This window comes from Poecile atricapillus, chromosome 1, assembly GCF_030490865.1.
Source record: "Poecile atricapillus isolate bPoeAtr1 chromosome 1, bPoeAtr1.hap1, whole genome shotgun sequence".
Classification (NCBI taxonomy): Eukaryota; Metazoa; Chordata; class Aves; order Passeriformes; family Paridae; genus Poecile; species Poecile atricapillus.
Genome location: NC_081249.1, coordinates 175,047,926 through 175,073,042, shown reverse-complemented (window position 1 = coordinate 175,073,042; position 25,117 = coordinate 175,047,926). Strand labels below are relative to the sequence as shown.

Sequence of the window (25,117 nt, the reverse complement as noted above, 5' to 3'; positions counted from 1 at the left end):
TTTGTGGAAGCATTTTCCATTTGGCCAATAGCTTGTCCATCCATCTAGTTTGGGGAATATTTACTCAAAACACTTATTTGCAGAAGCTCAAATACATGTGAAGACAAGAGCCAAACACCTGCCCAACATTCTGGTGTCCTGGGATGTAAATTGATGTATTTGGTCCCAAAGGGAGATTTTAACATGGTTTGACCACACCTGATCAGCATCCTTGGGCACCTGAAAATTTGCTGACAATTTCATCACATTATGAGTCTGATAATTGTGACTTGTATGGAAGAAATGGTTACAAACAACTTTTTGGTAGCCCAGAGCGAGAGAGGTCAGATATTTATCTCTCAAATAGGCAGAACACATATAAAGGCTAAGGCTTGAGCTTACATAATTCTCCAGCTTCAAAAGCAGGGAGTCACGATTTTATAAATTTTATAAACTGGTGCATACAGCAGTGGAAGAGTTGTTACATACAGCTCATTACTCAGGAAAAAGAAAATCAGAAGCACTGCAAAGCAACTTGTAACTCCATGACAAAAATCCAATTTTCAGTCACTACACACTACACATCCTAATACCTACAGGAACTTCATGGGACCAAAATCTTTGGGTCCAAACACCAAATTGCCCATTAATCCAAAATTTTGTGTCTTTTCTTTTTTGCATAATGTTAAAGAAGAGACAAGAAGACACTTTTAGACTAAATCTGAAGTTTCAGAGAATTCTTACACTAAAAAAAAAAAAAAAATTAACCAAGTTTCAGAGACTCTGAGCACACACATTCTGTTCTTGTTTGATCCTTGAAAACTGCCTGGATTCCCCAGTATCTACTATGCTGCCCCCCATCACACTTCTGTATAGGAAAGGTTTTCTCTATGGTTTTGGCTAAGCCAGAAGATATTTCAGTGCAGGATATGCTGCCCAATTAGAAAAGATGTCATGCATTTTTCTGATTTCCTGGGACTTCCATCCTAGCAAGTTTCCAAAATTAAATATCCCACTAAGGATTCCACTTTCCTCTCCATCAGTTCATTTTTCTCCAGCCTATCTTACCTTGTTTTCCTACCCTATCAATACCACTTAGCCACTTAATTCCTCATCCATCACATCAACTTAGATCACTCTGTGCTCTGCAAAGTGTCTCTATTATGTTCCCTTTCCTCTCCCTCTCACACATCCCAATCCCCCTGAGCAGACTCCAGCAGCCTGGCTCTGAAACTCCAGGCTTGGAAACCTACACCTCTAATTCTGCCTCAAATCATCTTAATCCCCCCCAGTTCTCAATTTGTGTGTCATAATCCTCTCCATCAAGAGAGGATTCCTTCTACCATTCTTCAACCAAGGCTCTACATGTACTCAACGATAAAATAACTTTGATTTGCAGACATGTTTGCCTCAGGTGGGAGCTCCAGCCTTTACCTAATGCTGTCTGTGAGGGAAGTGACACCGTTCCTACTCTGACCAAGACTGGCTGCATTTGAAGAACTACAACCCTTGGCAAAAAAAAACCCACACATTTCCTTTTTTCAGCCTTTTTTAAAAAAAAAATATTTTAATTCATCTCCTTAATTTTGGCATTATAAATAGCACTCTAGTGCTTAAGGCATCTTAATTTACTTCAAGCACCTCTATCATATAGAGCAGTCTACATGTACAACAAAGAGACAAAATCCCAAACCTCCTTGGCCATATCCTTCTTCATGAGTGAGAGATCTGCCCATAGGGAGGAAAATAAACCCCCTCCAATGGTATTCCCCCTTCTCATCCAGCTCCTTAACAACTAGGAAAAAATCATCTGATGATTTATGTGGGACAACAAGGGTCAGATGTGGGAACAACAAGGGAAATTTAGAAAGTCACCTTTCACTCAGCTGGCTTTTAGGGCTGTTCCCTCTGTTTGGGGTCCATCCCTCTCCACCATACCAAGAACTCAAAGAACACCAGGACCTGTACTCAAGGTCTTTACTGCTAAGCTCATTTTCTGCTGCTTTATCTGAAATGACACAATCATCAACTTTAACACTTTTTTCCAACACCCAGGGCCAAGACAAAGAGTTAAAACCTAGCAGAATCAAGAGCTAAAAGAACTCTTCTCTCTCCTACTTGCCTTAAGAAGGAAACCCCCCCTTTCTAATCAGAACCATTACTTTTAATCATAGTATCTCTCACAAATTAAGATTTTATATTAACTTATTCTTTACCTATAAACAGTGTTTGAACACCCTGCTGCTGGGGGCCAAAAAGTTAAATTCCAGAGAAGAAGCACCAGTTTAAATAAATGTTAAAAACCAAATGAAGAGAAAGAACATTAATAACTGTAACCACCCAGAACACACTGACCAGCTCAAAAGACTTAAATGTCACAAATGAAGACATATCACAAAAAAATAAAAATATCTCCCCTGAAGGACAGGGAAAAGAGAAAATGTAGACCCAGGGAGGAAAGGCTGAGTGTTTACATACCTGTTTTCAAAATCACTTCAATTCTTTTCAGACACTAGGGAAAGCTGGACTTGGAGGGGAGGGAAATCAAGTAAATATAAACCAGTACCTGCTGAAGGCTCCAGAGCCGTAACAGAGCACTTCGTGACAGGGGAATCTTACTGTTGGCTCCTTTATTAAAAAGGAGTTAATGTTTAATTTGTTTGAAAGTAAATGACAGCTGCTCTAGGATCACTGGAGTTCATGATACCTTGCTACTGTTATTACTTTTTGATTAAACTTTGTCACTTTAGGTGTGTCTCAGTTACAATGTGCTGTGTCAAGATTCTCTTCCCTGTCACAAATACTGCAGATGGTTTATTTCCCATGTACATGTTAGAGAAAGAGGTTAACCTCATCCTTTAAATCTGTCCTGCTTGGGCACAGAAATTTTCTGTTTGTTTTACATACTAAAGCACAAAAATCTGGAGATAATGCGGCATTTCTTATAAAAATCAGGTTCCTCTGAGTCTGATACTGGTTATCTTAAAAAGATGCATTACATCTACAACTTTGCTAATATCACCTTCTTAAACAGTCTGACTGTACAGCCTGGTTTCAGATGGACAGCACTCATGGGATCTTGAATTTAAGCTGCAAGTATTATCACTTCTGTCATATTTGCTATAAATAAAATGGAACAATGTCAAAAGATGCTACTGAGCACACAGAGGCAGGGATGGAATCTTAAAGGAGCTCTACAAAATTTGCAGCAAAGCCTGCATTTAAAAAAAAAAAAAAAGAATGTAGGTTTTATATAGTGAGGATTTATAAGTGCAGAATTGAGAATTAAAAAACAAACAAAGAACCTCACTAAATGGTGCTCTAAGAAAAAAGTCTTAAAATGTTCAAAAATGAACAGAGGCTTTTTCATCTGTTTATGGCCCTGAAGACAAAAAGCTCTAGAGAAAAATTAAAACAAGTCCTAAAACCATTACAGTTCCATTTTAATAATGAATTTCTGTACACTGACTCGGGCTTGCACTATTTGTTGTAGTTATTGCTTGTTTTCTGTATTAGCTTAGGCCAGAAGCTTGATTGCATAAATGTTAACACACTTAGCAGTTAAAAAGCTTTAATTCAGTATCCATCTACAATATTTATGTTTTCTCTCCTCAAACAGTTTCTCAAATTTTAGTTGTAGTTGAAAAATTGTACCAAAAAAAATGGAAATAAATCTCCCCCTCAATGAAACATTTAAAATGGCATTAAAAAAAAAAAAAATATTACAGCCTGGTTCAAAAGGTAGTCCTAAGGTTTATTCAGAGCCATTCCCTACTTTCGTATAAGTGGCAAATTTGTCACCAGCTTCAGCCAGAGCAAATACAGAACTGTAATGAAGCCCTGCAATGGGTTAGAGCTGCCCAAAGACTGAGCTGACAAGGAAGGCTGTGACAGGGGACATCCCAACTGGCCCAGCCCACTTCGACAGGGACTTGCACCCATGCTTTTGGATGACATTCAAGCCATTCTAAAACCCCTGTCTCTAAAATAAACACCCACACATGGTACTGGAACCCTAAGACACCTCTCCACCAACAGGAATGTCTTGTTGGTAAATCCCAGCAGCTCAAGGCCACCCCGCTGTATTTGCACAGAGCATGAGCTGCCTCACTGGGAACAAGCTTCTAAATTAATCCTTAGTTAAAATAACCCTTTGGAGACACACTACAGGCACTCACCTCATCCACATTCTCAAAGGCATTGATGATGTCATATGGTAAACAGGACAGAAGATCAATCACAAACCACGTCTTCAGGTAGTTCATCCGTATGAGCTTGGGATCAGATATAACCTCTCCCCCGGGGCCAACAAAGGTCGTGTGAAAGTTCAAAACAATGTCAACCAGAAAAATAACGTCCACAACGCTGTCCAGCACGAGCCAGGCAATGTTGTTCTGCTTTGTCTTGAAGGACACGTTATATGGAACCATGATTGCTGTGTAGAAGGTTAGAATTAAGATGACCCAGTCCCAGGTGGTCTTGAAAGCACAATAGTGGAGTATAATGTGTGGTGGAGTCTTTGGAGCTTCTTGTTTGTACTGAGGAAGAATATCAGATCCCAGCTGGAGAACCTGTAAGAGGCAGAGAGGCAAATGTTACTGTTTTCAGTGAATAGGATCCAGTGAGGGTCCTACAGATCCCTGTGAGGAGCAGCAGAGACGGGACCGTGCTTGTTGGACATTGCAAGGCGACCCACAGGTTCTAAACAATCTGATTTATTTAGGATGTGTGGAGGCAGCTCTCAATCAATCAATGGCAGCAGCACAGCATCTGACAATATTCCTGCAAAAAGGGAGGTCTTTGCAGATGAAGGGAAGCCAGGCCAACAGCAGGGGAAGAGAGGCTCCATAAAGAGGTTTTGGGTACTGCCACAGCAGCTTATGCTTTGCTGTTATGAACATAGAATTATAGAATAGTCTAAATTGGAAGGGAACTAAAAGACAATCTAAAGACAATCTATCTCCAACCCTCCTGGTGTGGGCAGGGAATTTTCCACTATCCCAGGCTGCTCCAAGCCCTATACAACCTGGTCTTGAACACTTTCAGGGACAGGGCAGCCACAGCTTCTCTGGCAACTTGTTCCAGTGCCTCAGCACCCTCACAGTAAGGAGCTTCTTCCTAACACATAACCTAAACATGAACACTCATTCAGATTTGCAGTAGTTACAAGACTAATTCCTTGTTCCTGACCTCTTTTGTAAATCACTGCTGAGCCAGAGCAACACCCTATCAAAGGTGAAACACCCCAGCCTTGCTGGCTGACCACCTAAAATGAGGCATCATGTGCACAACTTTTGTCCTAAAACCCTGCCAATATCACACTTCCTTCATCTTTTCTTCAAAAAGTTGTTGCTCCCACAAGCTCAATATCACCAGTAGGTTCTCCTTTATTTCCTGTACTTACTCCTATTTTTTTTTTGCACAGGACTATAATCTCCTGCATGCTCACTGTTGTAAAATTGTGGAGCTGGAAACACTGCAAAAACCAAGCCAAATTCACTTAAGGCATTCTCAGCTAATCTAATTACCTCTTATCTCAGTCTAACACAAGAAACAAAGGCACAAAGGAACGCACACGTGACAATTTATTGCACTGACAACTGAAAGATCCATTTGGGGATCCATCTGAGGATCTGAAGTCCGTATGGGATAAAATAAATAATTAGAGCAACTCTAAAACTCATTCAGCCCTACACCTGCCCCATACTAGGGCTGATGCACCATATTTCCAGCCTCAGATGTGTGAAACTGATCAAACACAGAATGATTCCTCAATGGAGAGGAGTAAATGGCTCTGAAATAACCGTATAACTAAGAATATGAACTCAAGCACCATAGATAGGGATTTTCCATTAATTCTTTGCAGTCTTGTCTTTTAAGAGAAAGCTGTTACTGAGATCTGACAGTAGAAGTCTGGCTCTGCTGAAAATCTGCTCTCCAGGAATCACCAAGGGACAACAGAAGCCTCCCTCATTCTGTGATGGGGGATGTGGCTTCCCAAGATGACAAATCTGGGCCAATGTCAGGCTGAAGGGATGCAAACCTGCTTCTGCCTACCTGCTCCCACCCTCCCTGAGCCCATATTTAGCAATCACTATCTGTAAGGAAAGTCAGTTGAGCTGACACAACACAAATCTAACTTGTTACATTAATTAGCCATTTCTTTCCTACAGGGTCAGTAGAATTGCACAGATTTAGGCCATGGCCAGAAAAGCACTGGACCCACTACACAGGCAGCAGTGAGAGAGCAGCAGAGACCTCCAGGAACCTGTAGCTGCTCCCTTCACCTGCAGCCTCATGCCACACCAGCTCCAGTGTAACACAGAGCCCTCTGTGGGGTGGGGTGGTCCCACTGGCACTTGTCAGAGACAACCACAGATGCCAAAACCCCTGGTGAGACCTACAAAAACATCAAACCCCAGGTGTCCCTCCCCCAGCGCCCAGGACAGGCTCACTATCAGCACTTCTATACTCCTAAAACCACTGCAGCACACTGAACTCGCTGGTGGGTCCATGGGGTTTTCCCTGGAATTAAAGCAGTGATCAACGCAATCATTTTATCACAGCAGCCTTGTGAAAATTTCTTTCAAAGAGAAAATTTTCACCTGCACTTAACACACCATTTTGGCTTTGCCTCATAATTTGGTTGTTATCTCCAGATATCTCTTTGGACTCATCAGTGTCCAACACTTCGCTGATAAATCAGCACTGGGACTTCTTTCCCTGGTTTCTTCAGGCCTGTTTGTTCCCTGCCTTGTTCACTGGGGCAGGAGCTGGAAACATCCTCACTAGAGCTGGAAAAATAAGCTACTCAGGGCTCAAGGAGAATGCTATTAACATATGCTTGATAGTTCCCTGTGCCTCTGGTGGTGGAGTGCTTGGGAGCTCCCACGATACTGTAAAAGCATAATTATTATTCTTAACATAATATCATGCTGAGTTTGACATGGTGAGTGGGTGGCAGGTGGCTGTGGAGACCACTGAACTATAATGATTATTTCTTTCAAGCTGCATGGATTTTTAATTTTAAATCCCAAAAAAATACACAATACAATATCTTATTAGGCAGCTGCGTTTACCACAGACTGTCTGAATTATTCCTGTGTACAGCTAATGAAAATGACTGCTAACTGTTAAGTCTGATAAGGTGAGCAGCACATTCTGCAAGGGATGAGCTATGAAGGCAATGTTCCTGCTCAGACACAGAAATATGGAAAATGGGGCCTGTACAGCGATGGTGAAGCTCCCCTCATCTGCCTTCCTCACAGCACTTTGCCTGCAAAGCACTTTCCAGCCATCAACTACTTTTAACAGAGGATTTTTCACACTCTCCAAGCAGCTACTCCTGAGTACAACCTCATCCCACCTATTCCTGAGCACACCTACGCCTGATCTAAATCTCCCCTGCTGTGACCTAATGCCATTTCTTTTTCCTCTAGCCATAGTTGTCCTGGTGAACAATTTCCTCCCTCATTCCATGCAGCTGATTCGGACTCTTGAATATTCCTACCATATCTTTTCTAGTCTTCTCTTCTCCAGATTAAATGAAGAATGGATATAACTGGATTTACAGGACACCGAAACGTCATGAATTTGAAAAGCAGGAGGTGTCAGTAACCCAGCATTTATCCAAGCTATTGGTGTAGGATCATGCAAGGGAAAACACCACACTGCCAACACCTGAAAACTATGGGTTTCCATTCTGATAATTTGCATTTCTTAGTATCAAAGTTCACTAAAACCAGAAACATAATGAAAACAAAAAACCCAAACATTTAAAGCTGCTATCAATTCTACAGGATAAGTTCTCTGGCACAAGTGCTATCTTTTTCAATAGCTCATATATTTTGACCCTGTATTTTTGCCCCATTTACTTTTCATTACCAGTGGACATGAAGATGAAAGCAGTACCTTTTTCATCAGTTAACCTGAAGGTATTCACTTGTTGCACCACGTGCACTGTTAAGGAGATGTTTGCAACCTGCCAAAGAGTTCATTTCATCAGCTCTGAAGATAAAAGTGATGAGGGAAATATTGTAGGAATGGCTGTGCAAGAAAGTCAAGATCAGGGTATATATGCAGTCCCTGGGGACACAGACAGCAGTGCTGCCAAAGAGGTTTCTCAAACTGTCCCATTTTCCTGGGAGAAGGACTCAAGGACATCAATCCTGGTTCCCTGTCCCTGTGAGCACAGCAGAGGAGCACACTGTGCACCCCAAGTTAAGGAAGAACCAGGAAGCTGAGGGCTGTGTGCACAGAAATAGGGTCATTTCAGTAAAAGTGCCTTACAGAGAGTGCTTTTATAACCTGTCCTAAAAACGAGGGCTTGCCACGTGCTGCTGCTTTAGGACGGGTAGAGGCGAGGCTGAAAAAATCAGTCGGGAAATATTTTCCTCTAAGAATATCCTTTACCAGTGGGAATTAGGGTGGGTTTTCTTCCCCCTCCTGCCCTCAGAAGGGAGCAGGCTGGTGTCCACCCCACCTACCTCGGCCAAGCGGGAGTGTTTGTGCACCACCTCAGCCTTGTTCATGGGCGTCAGCTGCTGCAGGACGCTCCGGCTGTTGGTCAGCGCCCGCGTCAGCCGGGCAAACTTGGTCCAGCCTGCAGGAAAAGAAAGAAACCGTGTCAGAAATCGTGTCAGAACTACTCAGGCCTCACCCAATGCTAATAAATCTCCTTTCTGCTTGAAGATATTCAGTCTCAGACCTCAGTGGTTTCTCTAAATTGGCGCACAGAGCGGTTTCAGGCTCCGGGCTTAAAGACCTTGCAAAAGAGGAAAAAAATACAGCTCCTTCAAGGCAACACAGGTAAATGTGAAAGGAATCAAAACTCCTTCTTCTGACTTCTGGAGACATTGTGTTAGAGGGATGACATCCTGTTTTCAGCCTGCTGGGGACATTCTCTGCTGCTGAAATCTAATTCTAAGCCACGGAAGTTCATGGAAAGGCTTCCCAAGTCTGCAAATCCTGCTGAGGGAAAATCCTTCCCAGCTACAGAAAGGCTCCTGCTGATTCAGGACCACTGGAGCAGCCCCAGAAGTCTGATCCTTAAGTCTTTACTGGTTTTTGCCCCACCTAAACTTCAGGGACAAAAATTAAATGGAAAAACCTTTTTAAAAAGACTGCACCATCAGCAATGCTTCAAACTAAAAAAAAAAAAAAAATAAATATATAATTAAGCATTTAAAGTTGGATTAAGAACTTGATTTGAAATGGCATTAAGAAATACATTTAGCTATTATAGTAATGATGAACAGCTGCTTTAATTGTAGCCTGGGACCCACACACTGAGCTGCCCCTGAGGAACATTTTCCTGCAGCACCCAGCAAGGAGCAGTTTGTCCCTGACAGCAGCACCAGCCCAGGACCATGTCCGCAAGTCATTCCTGCTGGAAAAACACCCCAGTGTTTGTGATGGTGTGGATGCATCAGTGGATGGGGTAGATGGGTGCAGCAAAGAAAACACCAGGATTTTCAGCAGTGTAGCAGCTCAGTATTGAGCCGGAAAATTGAAAATTCGAGTATCTTTAGTTAGGAAATATATTCCCAAGGACACAGAAGGAGATGCTGAACAGGTATAATGTCATTTTTTTTACCAGAGAGTTGTGGGTAAAATATCAAGTTATGGACAGGAAAAGGGTTCAGGGGAAGGTTTAATTTTCATTTGATTTGAGTAGGTGAAAATTAGGGAAGATACTCATATCTGAGAAAGGAAACAAAACATTTCTACGTTAGAATCATCACAGAATCACAGAATGGTTTGGGTTGGAAGGGACCATTCCAACCTCCTGCCACAGACAGGGATACCTTCCACAGAACAGGCTGATCCAAGCCCCATCCAACCTGGCCCTGAACACTCCCAGGGATGGGGCAGCCACAGCTTCTCTGGGCACCCTGTTCCAGAGCTAGGCTTATTTTTAAATGCCTTTTGCTGCTGGGAGTCAGGGACTTGGAGTGTTAAGGGAAGCCCTGAGGGAGGAGAAATTTAAAACAGGGAACAGAAAAGACAATAAAACTTCAAGGAAAAAAGATTATGTACGAACTTGGGTATGCCATTTGCCACATACATAACACATTCACACAAATGTAAATCCATTGTTCATCATTTATCAGAACAGCTTAAAATATCATGACACACCACCAGCACTGCACAAACATTTGTGTCTGGCTATTTATACATGACCTCAAAAATGCACATAAAAAATTCACTGGGAAAAGGTAAAAAATAGAAGCATTTTATTAACTTTTCAAATGTAAACTTTAAATGGGAGCTTTGGATACATCTCATGCTTCTGAAGCTTACAGGGATATTCAATTAGGAATATGCACTTTCTCTTTTAAACAAGGTCAAAGCAGACTACAGTGAACTATGAACTATAAATTTCTAGAAAAAAAATTCTTGCGTTTTTCCTAATTGTCTATAAAACTGCAGGAAGGAGACAACTTTAAGACAGAAGTCAGAACTGTTCTTCATCTTTCTAAACCAGCAATTTCAAAGACCAAGTGAGCCTGGTAACAGCATTGTGACAGCTCTGCCCCAGCATTTCTAGTAATTGCTGGAGGCCACGTTGCACCCAGGTGATTTATTTTGGGTCACTGCAAACACACAGCAAGAACCAGGGAAAAAGAGAGAGCAGCTCTCCTCCAGGAAGGTGTTCACACACTTCCAGACCAGGTACTCACACACTCATGTACACAGTCATGGTCCTTTCCCCTGCGAAATCATATCCCTGTGGTCCATAAGGACAAACATGGGGCAGTCCCCAATCTTGATTTTGTCATCCTGCCTCACAGCTGAGACGAGAGCGACGGAAGAGCGCTCAGCAAAAGCAAAACCAGCACAGACAAACTGCTGGATACAGCCCCAGTCACTCTCACTCACCACATCTCAGTGCTGCCAGCCACTCCAGCTCCTGACAGGAGTCCCAGGATGTCCAGCAGGGAGAAGTGCAAAGCCCTGTACCTAAGGAGGTACAACCCCCTGCACCAACACATGCTGGGAAGTGGATTGGCAGAAAATGGCTCTGGTATTCCCAGAGTTGAGCATGTCCATGGTGGAAATCCTTGGCTGAGTGAGGCACAGAACTGCCAGCAGGTCCAGGAAGGTGATCCCTCCCATCTCCTCCTCACTGCTGAGCTCTGCTCCTGCAGTACTGTGTCCAGTTAGAGGAGGATTTGGAGAAGAGTCAGAGGCTGGCAATGACAGGAGATGGCTTCATGTACTCTCTAGAAATCCTTTGTCATGGTGCTTTGCAGGCTGAGAGATCCCACTCATAAAAGTACAGGGTTTAAAATGTCTCTTACAAAAGCAGAATTGGTAAGAAATCCATTGTCACTGTTTTAGGGAAGAAAAGCATCCATCCTGCATTAGCCACAAATGCAGAACTCCTGGGGAAGTTAGGGAGGATGGAGCAGTAAACTCCACACACCAAACAACAGCAAACCTTCTGCTGTAAAAATAAAAAGAAAGGAAAAACTACAATTTTTTTTTAAAAAAAATCCTTCTTTACCACCATGTGAGATCATCAATGTCATGTGAAAGAAAGAAGCCACACATTTTAGCATTCAAGGTTACCACTCTGCTCTGACTTCTTTTCACAAGACAAACCATTTCATCCTGTCCTTTCTCCACCAAGACCAAAGCTTTGCTTTGCACCAGAGCAGACCTTCTGCAAAACCCTTCCAGCCTCATTTAGAGGCTTCACATTTTCACATTTCTTTCAGCCCTGTGAAGCCCATGATTCTGCACACTGGAAGCACAGAATGCACTAACATGACTTTTTTCTCCAATTCATCACCAAGTCCAGCATTATTTTACCTGCTCCAATCTATCCATCTGTAATAGTGCGAAAAAAAGCACCAGGTCCTTTTGTTTCCTATTTACAACCCAAGAGAATTAAAAACACAGTAACAGCAAGATGCTGGGTTATGAGTGGGAAGGTGAAAATGTATACAGGCTGCCTCGTGTCTGAAATAATCTGCACAGGGTACATTTCTCTCTTTCTTGACCTTGTTGTAGCCTAGACAAGTTCAGAATTATATTTAAAACCAATGTGTATGTTTAAATAGACCAGAGAAAATTTGCATAGCTGCCTACTGCTGTCAATGTTTCTTCAAATTATTCTCTCCTTTCTTTTCCTCTATAGACAGACACTTGAAAGGAATGGTAATTTTATCACAAGAATTAGTGACCGCCTGTCCTCACAGATATTTTCAGTCTGGAAGGAGTAAAGGAGATGCACAAATAGCAGGTGCAAGAGGGGCAAACACAAAAATGCACTCGTGAGAAAATGCAACACTTCTGATGCTCTCTTCAGCTCAGCTGGATTGGATCTTTCTTCCACAGCACTGCCTGAAAAATGGCACCCTGAACTTGCACCATTGCACTCAGATCCTTGGGAAAAAAAGCATCATCATCAGATCACACCCCAGATCAGGCCAGCAGCTGCTTCTCCATACATGCAGTTAAACTGGGTGTTCCACACAAAGACATGAACCACCTCAAATGGAAAATTCTGGAATAGCATATAAATAAAATTATTGTTTCCCTTGGTTCTCTTTAATTACTTTCTTATCCAGGGACAAAATAAGAAGTATTTGTTCCCCTGCTTTAAAAAAAAAAAAAAAGCCCTCATGATCTGCATTCATTTTCAGGATCCAAAACAATGATCTCTTAAACAGGAACCTAGCAAAATATTTGCCTGTTTCTATCCACTATTCAAAGTGAATTACTGCATTCTCAGTAAACTGGAGGTTTCACAGTTACAAGAACAGGACATGAAGAAGCCAGGCATGCTGACGTGGGCTAAACTAGTCTGCCTTGGCCCAGCTGTAATGCTGCCCCTCCAAGCAGGCAACTTCCTCCTCCCTCCATGCATTTTAGACACAGTTAAATATTTTACTGTTTTATTTTCCACTATTCTCCTTGTCTCTTGCCCTGAACAGGACTGCCAACTTGACAGCCCTCTGACTGTGGGTCTAGCTGAGACAGAGATGACTTTGTGACGTCCTTCACACAGCAGCTGAGCCAGAGGTTTCTCTGAAGAGAAATAAAACAAGGAATTCTAAATTAATTTAATAAAAGATATTTTTTTCTAAATTTTAGATGCTGTGACCCTGGTTGAAGCTGTTGATCTTGTGACAGGATGCCTGGGGGAGTGCAAGAGCATGGTGGGGAGGTAGGCAACAGCCAGGTGAGGCAGACAGAGCACACAAACACTCCTCAGAGGAGTAAAAGCTTTCCAGAAGGGTCTGAGGAGCTCATTTAGCCACTCACAGGTGTGTGAATGTATAGATTCATACACCACTAGAGAAACTATGTGGTGCCTGAGGGGAAAATGGTATTTGAAGGTTAGAACTTGATTATTTTGTCCCTCCACCACCAGAAAGACCAAACTATCCCACTCACTACAGCATGTCTTTCCATCAGCTGCTCTTCCAACAAGAGCAGTATCATGCCCACCCATCTTCCCCCTGAGATCCCAAATCCATCATTCTGTGTTACACTGGGCAGCTGGGATGGGCACAGCTCTGTGGCAGCTGCTGGCCACAAACCTCCCCTCCACTGCCGCACTCGCCGCTTTCCCTGCCTGCAGAATCCTTTCCAGACTCATTTAGAGACTTCACATTCTCACATTTCTGCCAGCTGCACCCTTGCACTGCCACAGGGACCTTGTTCTGCCCTTCTGGTCACCAACCTCCTTCCCAACAACACGCCCTGCAGGTGGATCCAGCACACAAACACCCCCAAACACCCCTCCTCATCTCTGCTGCCTTCCCTGGGTAAGGGGAAACACCAGCCAGGTCCAAGATGTTGTTGCAGTGTGTGGCAGAGCATAAAAAGAACCAGAAAGTCCAAAGAAAGTGCAGCAAGGGAGTCTTCCCCAAGCAGAAGCGATGCTGGAATGGATGAGACAGAATCATTGAAGGTTGGAAAAGACATCTGAAACTCTTTCTTAAAGGTTATGTGGAGACAAAACCTTGGAATCAGAAGGATTTCCAAGCTCACAAAGCTCACAAAACAGAAAATATTTTCAAATATAACTAAATGCAAGTGATTAAACCTTTAGAACTCTCACCATAATTTAATTAGGAGTTGAAAATTTGCATTTGTGTACCGTTCCAAATGCAGATCTAACCACCCAGCTAGCAGCCACACTCAAAAAAAATATTCAGTTCATAAACTATATTATGTTATTTTAAAACTAAATTCATACATGAGAGTTTATGAAGAGTTTAAAATGTCAAGGTGAAATGTTAATGCCCTTTATGATGCACTTGCTCTGAAAAACCTAGCCATGACTTGTTCCCCTATAGAAGCATTAGTGTAGCTCTACTGGGTTGCAATTAACCTTTTTGTCAGGGTTTGTCTGGTCTTAAATCATGATGACTTTTAAATCAGCATAGCAGGGAGCTATCCCCTACCTTAGACTGCAGGGATACACTTGGGTTAGGAATTATATTCTGTGTAGAAAAAAACAATTGCAGAGGACAATTCTGGCAGTGCTTGTGTTGATTCCTGCCTGAGGGAGCACAGGGAGCAGATCCCAGCCATGGAAAGATTGTTCTGATCTCATTGTGAGGCATGAAACAGTTAATATGCAGAATGCTTAAATAATATATAATTTCTGACTTACCCACAAGAGCAAAGAGCTAGCACTGCTCAGAGTTAGGAAGTGTGGAATTCAATTGGTAACATGGATCATCCTTTGGCATAAAGAGTTAGCATGTATAAATCCCAACTATTTCCAGACTTTTTGGCTGGCTGTTTGCTCTTTACCACAGGCAAAGTATGTCTGAAAGAGTTCACTGTCTCTTTGAAAAATTTAATAATCCCAGTATTGGGTTTTTAGAGAGAGAGAGGAATAAACAGGATTCCTGAATAAACAGATTAATAGTCAAACAATGTTCAGTCATTCCCATGGTGCAGTAGAAATATTTCTGGACTTAGAGTCTATTAAAATGAAATTCAAAATATCGGGATAAATTTTTGAAATTGAAACTCTGCGTGTTCCACTGTCTGATAATGCACTGCACTCCTGGAATAATTTTTACATCCAACCTCCCTTCTTGCTCAGTGTTGTCTTCCCAGTTACCATCCACCCACTGCAACTGCTGAGGAGCTCAGTATGGATGAAAAACTAATGGGTAATCTTGGGCATATCATTTTACCTCTTGAGCTTCAGTTTCTGCTCCTTAAAATGAAGATAATGCTAATTACCTAATTTGCAAGCCATTTTGAGATCTGCTGATAAGAAGAGCTAAGATTTATATAACCCTAGACTACACTAGGCACACATTTTAAAATTACAATATATTTTTTAATTTAATTCTCAAATAACCTTAAATGTACAGGGCCCAACTTCTTGCATTTCACTTTTCTGCAAATAAGGCTAAACTTTATACACAAACACAGGGCCACTGGGGAATTACTTCCCATAAGTGTATAAAAACAGGTGCAAATTCTGGGAAGAAGAAGGGAAAAAAAGGAAAATACTAATTACTGTAAATGTCAGTCAACTGGCTTTTAGGGGTTAGTCAGATAGCAAAGTGCTCATCCCCTCACCTCATCCTGGTTCTGTATTTGAATCACACCACAGACACAGAGTGGCCAAAGCCTCTTGCACAGCAATCTCCATCAAATTGACCCTTGTGTGACACTCTCAACGAGATACTCAGACCACACAGTTCAGTAAATTATAGGTTCAGTGGGTGAAGAGCTTGTTACTTGGCAAGTATCAAACAAGGAGCAGTGGAAAATAGTAAAAATCTATTAGTGGGAGCCTTCTGGACACCAGTGGCCAGGCATCCTGTTCAGTGCTTGTTTCCAGGGTTTGAAAGTCCTTATAAGATGCCTGATGGAAGTGTCAAATGACAGGAGGATTAGAGGAATGCTAAAAAGCACTGAGGACAGTCAAACAGGATGAGGTGCTTGGTAACTGGGCACGTGCCATTAAAACATGTTTTAAATGGGGAACAGTCATCCAGAGAAGCAATGAAAATTGTAACTGCAGCACGGGAGGGGGAAATGTCCCAAGCAAAGAACAGTTCTGAAAAGGATCCAAAGGTCTTGGTAGATGAGCAATTCAGCATGTAATTGGCTTTGGCAAAAAGTCACCTGCTCCTTGGATGAATAACAGTAAGAACTGGGCTTGGAGGCTAAGCACTGGGCAATGATGAGGAATTAGCTGGAAACCCACCTGGCCACAATAATTGCTGCAGAAACTCACTGGGGACCTGGGAGGCTGAAATCCAGGCCACCACAGCATCATCCCTACTGCTGCCAATGAGCTGGATTAAAAGGCAGCTAAAACATCCATGTATCTGCCATCACCAGACCTCCAAATTCAGTCTAGACAGAGGTTTAAGGAGATGAACTCATTTACTTTATCAAATGAAGGCACAGTGATGAGCTGATTATATGTGTAAATGCCTTAGTGGGGCTTTCTTAATACAGTGGGAAAAAAAAAGACATAAGAAGATGCCACTGCAAGAAGCTGAAGCCAGGCTAATTTGACAGTTCTTTAATGCCAAAAGTGTAATGGAGAAGCACAAAAAATATTAAGTAATGTAGTGGATGCTCAGCCTCTTCTAAATCAATACTGGCTGCCTCCCTGGAGGGAACAGTTTAGTTACACACAAGTTCATGGGTTCAACAGAGGAGCAACCTTGTGAAGTGAAATGCCCTGTGTTACACAGATCAGACTTTTAAACTGCACTACATTTATACTTATTATTTTAGATTTGGCTGATGAGTGCTTAGTTTTCTACATACAAAGTGTATCCATCTACAAACAGCTGCTGCTTCAAAGATCGACTTCCAGTTTAATTCAGTCTCTCACAGGGTTAGATTTGATTTCAATGGGAATTCATTTTCATCGCACATTAAACTTCCAGAAATTTGCAGACAGTTAATGTGCATTGGTGGGTTGCTGATGGAGCCCACAAAGGGCTCCAAGGGCTGTATCAGATTCAGAAAAAAAGTAATTCATTTCTGTGAAAGAAACTAAACAACCCTGGATATGGAAATTCCCTCTTCTTCATCACGGTGGGTCTCCAGCAGCAATAAGGCAAAAAAGGATACAGAGGGGGAAGAGGGAATGAAAATAAGGATTGGTGCATCACTCCTAAAAGTGAGGAAACAACTCTCTCTGTGCAGTGTCTGCAGAAAGTGCCAGCAGCACATCACTGAAGATATATCAGGGATGAATAACAGGAAAAAAGCAACCTTGGAAGGTCTTCCAGGCTACTGGCAAGCTGTGCCTATCCCAAATGGATGGTTTAAAATACTGTCTAAAACAGTATTTTATCTAAATACTATCTAACTATCTATGTACTAAGAGACATTATCTCTCTGCATCATTGCACTGAGTCGTCTGCTCTTGACACTGAAAACCCACCTGGTGTCCTGGAAAATGTCCATTCTTTTCTCATCCCCCCTGCCCCACCACAGTCCTTTCTCCCAGCCCAGGAATCCCTGGATGCTGCACCCTGGACCAGGGGAGAATGGAGAAATGGAGGAGATCTTGCTGCCTGGAAGGGAATGAAACTGCAGATCACAGCAAAAGGAACCAGCATGAGAACAAGTGGGTCTCTATTGTGACCCTTGTTATTACAGCCACAGAAAAGTGCAATAAAAACATGTTAAGGATATCCAAATTGTAACCTATTAAATTACTGTGATGGATTACTGTCAAGGTGATGTACTCAACAGGGTACACTGTGCTTCAGCTAAAGGTAGAAACCTTATTTTCATGCTCTAATCCCTCCACCCACTTCTTCTATTATCACCAGGATTGATACCCCCTCAAGGAAAAAAAAGTTCCCATGTGCAACTAGTTATATATGCTTAATAACTTGCACTTATTAAAGATAAAAAAGGATCAGAATTATAGGCTTAGCAAGGATTAGCAAGCCATAAGTGCATATTTCTGCAACTACTACACTTTTTATAGCCCTGTCACACTCTGAGATAGAGTTGTATCATTATATAGAGTTATATAACTATAAAGAGTTATATCACTGGAAGCATTACAGCATTGTCCCAGACAGACTTGATTATCAGAGTCTGGCTCTATCAAGTGAAAAGGAAAAAAAAAAGGGGGGGGAAAAAAAAGCAACTTCAGGATCCTGCTGTGCCATTTCCTGATCCCTTCTGTTAACAGCACACTGTCCTGAATTGTAGGGGCCTCGTTAACACAACTTTGCATCCTGATTCAACATCCCATCATTATTCACTAGAACTTCCCCATCACTCCAGACATGACAAGCCTGATATTTCACTCCATGGGCACTCCAGATAACCAGTGAGAGTCCTAGCAAAAAAAAAAAAATTCTAAGTTTACCCAGAGGCCACGGATTTTTTCACAGATGGTAACAAAAGGAATAAAAACATTGCACAACTAGGTGAAACTCCATTATTAACCAAAAATGCTGCTTTGGGTTGCTTTTTTTTTCCTATACTTAAACTTTCTGCTCAATAGAATCTACAGCACTCCTGGCTTCAAATGGTGTTAACATTTTAAGTGGCCCCATTCACCCTTCTAATAGTTAGGGCCCAGAAAAATGGCTTCATTTTTTTCCTGACAAATAAACAGACAATTATTACCACTGTGTGTCTTTGGAGGAATTGAAAGTCTTCAGATGTTTTTAAAAGGCCATTGGGTAAAGATAGAATAAAAGCTCAGCAAGCTGATAAAAGCATCCAACTGTGACCCGACAATGGTACAAACATTAAAAAAAAGAAAGATTCTTTGGGTTTTATTCACTTAAAAAAATACATAATAGGATCTTTCATATGCTTGTAATGGCCTTCCACCTCTGCTGAGCACTGCCTCGAGCCAGGACACCTGGGGATCTGGCCCTCTGCCACCACAGGTGGGACCTGCTGCTTGCCACTGAATCCACATCAGACAAATATTCCTATTAGCAAAGAGGAGCAGGAGGAGGAGAGGAGAGATCAGACAAACACAGCACAGCTCCTCCAGCAGAAAACAAGGCACTGGTCCAGTGACACCAAGTGCAGCCATCACCTCCTGCCTCACCAAGAACTCTCACACTTCTTCCACACTGCCCCCATCCACAGCTCATCAGCCACTGGGTCTGGAGCTGGGGCACTGTAAACCAAAAACCAAACCAAAAACCAAACCAAAAACCAAACCAAAAACCAAACCAAAAACCAAACTAATGGAGGATGCTCCCTCTGTCCTCCAGACCTCCACAGCTGCCAGTGGCACCTTCACCCAGGAGAGAACACATCAACCAGCAGGCTGATCCTTCCCTTCCATTACCATTTCTGCTGCTTCTGCTGGAGAGTTTTGACACTTTTGACTGGTTAGACACTTTTTAAAGTAATTTTCCATTTACAAGGAATGGCTTTACAGCACTTTTTGGTCACTGTTACATTGCCATACATCACAGGTCTCCCACGCATCACCCAGCAATAATAGATTGGAGCACGAGTAACAAGAAAACGAGTCAGTCCAATCTTTAGTGTTGACTGCCTGCACCCTCTCAGAAAACAAGGGGTTTGATCTCTGTCACTGTATTTTATGAGAGAAAGGTGACTTGTAAATATCCATTTTCTCCAGTCTTGCTTACAGTCCAGTAAGTTTCACATCTTTCTGGCCTGCAGCAAATTCACAGCCTCCTGGGTAAGCCTGGGAAAAATTTTCATTACTTTTACTCCCTCTGGCAAGCAAAGCTCCCTCCTCCTCCTCCTCCCTTCTTCCTCCTCCTCCTCCTTTCAGCATTAACAGAGCAAGTGGTGAGCACACAGGTAAGCAGGGACACACACCATCTGTCACAGTGCCCCAGACCTCTGTGACTCCCTCTGCTCACACCGGGCTGTCCCTGTGAAATCAGCTGCATTTTTTGAACTCAACAAGCACATTTTTAAGCCCACATCAGGGGGAAAAAAATCCCACCTCCCCCTGGCAATGTGCTTTGTAATAAGACAACTGTTTCATTTGTCTGTCCTGTTTTCACAAACCCAACAAGCTGCTCAATGCTTTGGGGCAGATCTGCACCCTCAGCACCACTCCCTGTCCCCCAAACCTGCTGTTCCCTGGCAAGCTCTCCACAAGATGCCAACCCCAAAGCAAGCAGATCTGTCCACCCAGCCAGGTATTTCCAGGAGTGGGGACACACAGACATTCTGCAGTGTAGATACAACCAGTGGCATGATTTAAGTACCTCACAGAAGCGTGATTTACTGAAGCTTCTCAACAAAGCAACACACCTTTGAACAGTGCAGAACGATTTGGTATGGAGAGATTATTGCATAATGGCATCAATATTTTATTCCTGCTGAATTTTTTATCTCAGATTTACTGCTCCCATAAGTAACACACAGTAACTCATCTGCACCATAGTTACTTATGTATTATGTATGGCATGGTCCTGGCAGAATTTCTTAAGAAATATCCTTCTTTCAAAAAGGAAAAAAAAATTAAAATAGCCCTTTCAATAGCAAATCCCAGCACTCAACAGTAGTGTTTTATTGAAACCCTTCATTCCACAAGACTTTAAAAATTCTCCACTAGATTTTAACGTATATGTTTACCAATCTCATAATTCAAAAAGAAAGTGGCCTGGCAGCTTCTAAGCATACTGTAATGCTATCTGCAGGGACAATGAATTATGTATCTCTCAAAGCACCATGTCTGACACAAAAACACAACAATCCCAGTGCTGTGGGTTCCCAGAGACCCACACAGCTGAGACACACAGGGTAATGCAACAGTGCTGTTTTCCCACCCCTGTAGTAAAGTGCTGCAAATATTTGAATATGTTTTCCTCACATCCAGGATGCAAAAGACAAGCCTTAATTTATACAAGTGCAGAAGAAAAATCGGGTCAGTGGTTTGTAATGATGAGGTTTGTTGGAGGCACAGATCGATGCTCTCCAATGCTCTAATCAAAGCACCCTCAGCAGATTCTTAAGGCTCCAATTCTATGCTTTAAAGGCACTTGGGAAATGTGGCTGTACTGCCTCTGTGATGTTCTGTTTGAGTTTGGGGGGTTTTGGAGTATGACTTTGACAGAAGTAAGAGCTCTTTAGACATAGAGCCAAACCTCTCTGGCTGCTGAGGGCAATATTTTGTGATGTCCATCACTAATACCTGGCACTTTAACTAATGGTGCCCTTCAGTGCAGAGCAGCAGCACACAAGTCATGCATTTCACTGCTATTGCTCTTTCCCATAGGAACATCTATTCCTGGTCTGGATGCCACATGGGCTCTGTTCCTCCTGAGCCACAAGATGGGGAGGGGAAGAGCTCAGCCCCTGGAACACATCCCTGCCTCCCCAGGGAAGGCAGCAGAGTTTGAATCTCCCAGGCTGAGAATCCAAAGGAGGCAACATCCATCATTCCTGCATTTGAGAGCCACCTTCAGTATGTTTTCTCTGCCCTGCTGCAGCCCAACACTTCTCAGTGCAACAAGTCCTGCGGGAAGTGGGGCAGAGCTGGGAAAAAGAGGGGATTTAGGAGCTGGTTCCATGTGAAATACATCTTGGTTTCCCCAGAAAGCATCAAATAGGAAACCTTACAAGAGGATTCTTGCAGGGACTGGCTTTTTCCTTGATGAGCTCACACTATATATTACATACACTGCAGCAAGGAGTCAGTCCTATGCCTTCAGATACCTATAAAGTCCTTTTAATTAACTGGCATTTACCCTTAAAAACTCAGATTATTTTCAGACAGAAGAACTCCACATTATAGAGCTGAAAGTGAAATAAAGAACATTTGCAGGTTGCTAGCTAAATTGTAGAGGCAATAAAGTTTATGATGGCTGAGAAGGTATTCCTATATCAGGATCTTATAATTTTATGGATAATACTCTTTAGACAAAAAAAAAAGTCATATTTAGTGTTAGCTCAGAGGGGAGCCTTTCATTTTAAGTCTGCCTTTATAAACTGAGTTTTCAGTTATCCAAACACTTGTAATAAGTGCTATCTAGATATTGAGAAATTACTTTAAATGCTGCTTGCATTCAAATGATACCAACTTTATCCTAAAGAAGATGGCTTAGAGCATACCAGCTCCAAGTGAGATATCAAGCCTTCTTCAAGCATGAAGGGAAAAACATAGCAAAGAATTAATCATCAGGAGGCAACTTCCAAGAGATGTGGATAATGTCCTTCTTTATGTAAGCATGCATTGTTTCACCCAAAGCAATACACATGTAAACCTGACACAAGACACGTGTTTTGGAACTGAAGCAGAGGATGATGCTGCCAGATCCTCTCTGTACCTTTCCCCACCAATTTCTCCTGCAAGGCTGCAGGCCTGGCCATGAGCTGTTCAGTGACAAGAGCATTCCAACAAAATCCTGCCCTGCAGCTGTTAATTAATGAGCACGATGCCCACTGCCACGCAGTCATCACTCCTGAGCAACAATCAAGGATTCAAGCAGGCTGCTTCCATCACCTTTCACCTCCAAGAGGGAGAAAAGGAAGAAATGTCAGCATCTCATCCCAAGGAGCTGGAATTATTTTTTTTCCTGAAAAGATGACACCTGTCCCATAACAGAAAGGTCTCCCAAAACAGCACAGCATTCAAACGACTCAAAACCGCGTAATTTTTTAGAAAGTGCCAGCTGTGGTGATCAAGAACTGAATTGCAGGGAAAAATGAAGGCTTGTGACTCTGGAAAAACACTGGTAGGGAATTTCCACTCATGATGATTTATCCTTTTTTGGTTTTTTTAAAATAATTTAGGAGAGTGGCATTGAAACTTTGACAGGTCACAAAACATTTCCTCACTTCAAGGCACAGATCACAGACATGACACATCCCTGTGACAGGTCTGAGCTCCTGCATTTACTTCTATCATTCACCAAAAATAATAATATATTTCATGTTTACCTTTTGTTGAATCATCTTCAATTGGTTGTTTGAACAAAGTGATATCCTTAAAAGTGCACAAGAACAAAACCACCTTTTCGTGCTCATTTCTTATAGGTGCAATTTGCATGTAGAACCAAACTGGGGTCCCTGGAGCAGAGAAAAAAGTGACATTGGAATGTGGTGTAGCACAAACTACCCCCCAACCCATAACATTTACACAGTATTAAACACACATGTAGTTTAGGTGTGTATTTCTCAGTATTTCTGCATCTTCCAGAGTTCTTAATTTTACTTCCTCCAAGGAAATCAACATATTCCCATTTTTAAAGCTTCATTAATCTAGCTAGATGATAAACAGAGACAGAAGGCTATACAAAAATTCATTCTGAAATAAAATACATTATTTTCCCCCTCTTGCTCTTGTTTGTTCCCAGCATGTCACACAGACTTAGGTCTGAAAGGTAGAAAGGTGAGGAAAAACACGTGGATGGCATCTTTGATTCTCTCTTTACATAATATGGAGCTATCAAATCCAAAAATGATGGACTATACTGTGAATTGCTCCAAATTTTATATGACTACATTATTTAAGAGGGCCTGAGTTGGGCTCTCAATGTCCTACCAGGACAAATCAGGTTTGATTTCTTTTTTGTGCTTCAGGGCACACCTCCACCTCCTCACTGCCCTGCCCAGTGCAGCACTCTCCCAGCACAATTATCTCTACTTAACTCCTGAAATGAAACCAAGTGTTTTTCAAATCCTACCACCCATCAAATAAACAGCCAAAAACTGCCCTTGGTTTTGGAGTGGGTTTTGGTAAATCCCCCCTGTTTGCAGAGGGCTCCTGCAGGTGCTCAGGAGCTGAAGCTGGTTTCCCAGGCTGACACACACGTGGCAGTCCCCTGCACAGATCATGCAGGTGTGTTCCACAAGGGGTGGAATCCTAGAACACTTGAAGCAATTTTCTTAGAAACACCCTGTTCCCCTGCAGGGCTGTGAATGTCAGATGTTCTCCATCCAGCAAAGCTCCGTGTCCCTCCCTCCCAAACGAGCACCTACACACACTGCACCACAAATGCCTTCCCAGCCAGCTAATTACCTCTGGGATTTGATGTGCTTTCAGCCAGTTGACAGAATGGCTTTTCTCCTGAGCTGCCTGAGAGCTGACACATTGACACAAGCCTCTTGCCCACTGTTATCACACAGGGGCACTGCTGGCCCCCTCAAATCTCCTCTGATGCTCCAGGTCCGGGAGCTGTGCCAGATCTGCAGCACAGATCCCAGAGGGCAGAGAAAACCATTTGGGCTGGGACTACTGTGGGGAAGGTTAAAACCCACAAGGGCTTATTGAAATTCAACCTGGATTAAACCAGTAACTCTCTACCAGTAAACTGGAGAAGTGGGAGAGATGTGGGACTGCTTTTCTGTGATAATTCCAAAGCCATTATGCTGATTATTTGATTATCTTAATTCCCAGTTGCTAACCCAAGACAAAAGACTTTTCATAACTGCTAAAACAGAGTGCTGCAGCTTTCTGGAGAAGCATCTTGAACTTACACCTGGGAATCTATTGGTACCCTTTGAGATGAAAGCAAGTAGGCAAAACACCCTGTACAAGAGTGCTGACAAAAATCAGACAGAGGCAAGGTAGCTACTGCTGTAGAAGCAATAAAATGAAGAAAAGCAGGTAAAGAGGTTTCCTGAGTATTACTATATAGATATGCATATATAGAGAGAGGCATGCATGTACATATATATATACATATATATATGTATGTGTGCATATATATATATATATATGTGTGTATGTGTAAACAGGCATGCCTAATGTGGTTGGTGAATAGTTGTGTGGGCAGAGGTAAGGACTATATAATAAGGGAATTCTGCAGCAAAGCAGAAGAGAGTTGTAACAAGCTTTCAAGTCTTGAAGCTGGAACCTGCAAGCTGGGTTAGAACACCAAGGGTGGGTGTGGAGGCAGCAGTCAAACAGATGCTGCAGAGAACATCTTAAAGATCATCTCTAACACAGCAAGGAAGGATGGGAAAACAACCTGAAAACCTCAAAATCTTCCTCTGCCAAAAGCAAAAGGGAATGGGTAAAAGAAAAAAAAAACAAAAAACAAACAACCCACTTTGTGCCACATCATGAAAAATACATAGCACACCTGGACCTACAGTTTGAAAATGTGGGTGGGAGGGTGCTCTGAAGGCACTGCAAGCCTCATGTAGGTGATAAACACAAGCCCTTCCACAGAGTAACCGCCTCCACTCTGCAGAAGTACATTCA

General features: G+C 42.4%; 1 protein-coding gene across 1 annotated transcript in view; it reads right to left on the bottom strand.

Moving 5' to 3' along the window:
- The window catches only part of KCNH5 (potassium voltage-gated channel subfamily H member 5), a 148,429-nt gene that overhangs the window by 101,515 nt on the left and 21,797 nt on the right, over nt 1-25,117 (bottom strand). Inside the window, exons 4-6 of the mRNA XM_058833832.1 lie at nt 22,849-22,977; nt 8,466-8,581; nt 4,158-4,550 (exon numbers count right to left, since the gene is read on the bottom strand). Coding sequence (XP_058689815.1) covers nt 4,158-4,550; nt 8,466-8,581; nt 22,849-22,977 — 638 coding nt within the window. The remainder of the gene's footprint in view (nt 1-4,157; nt 4,551-8,465; nt 8,582-22,848; nt 22,978-25,117) is intronic.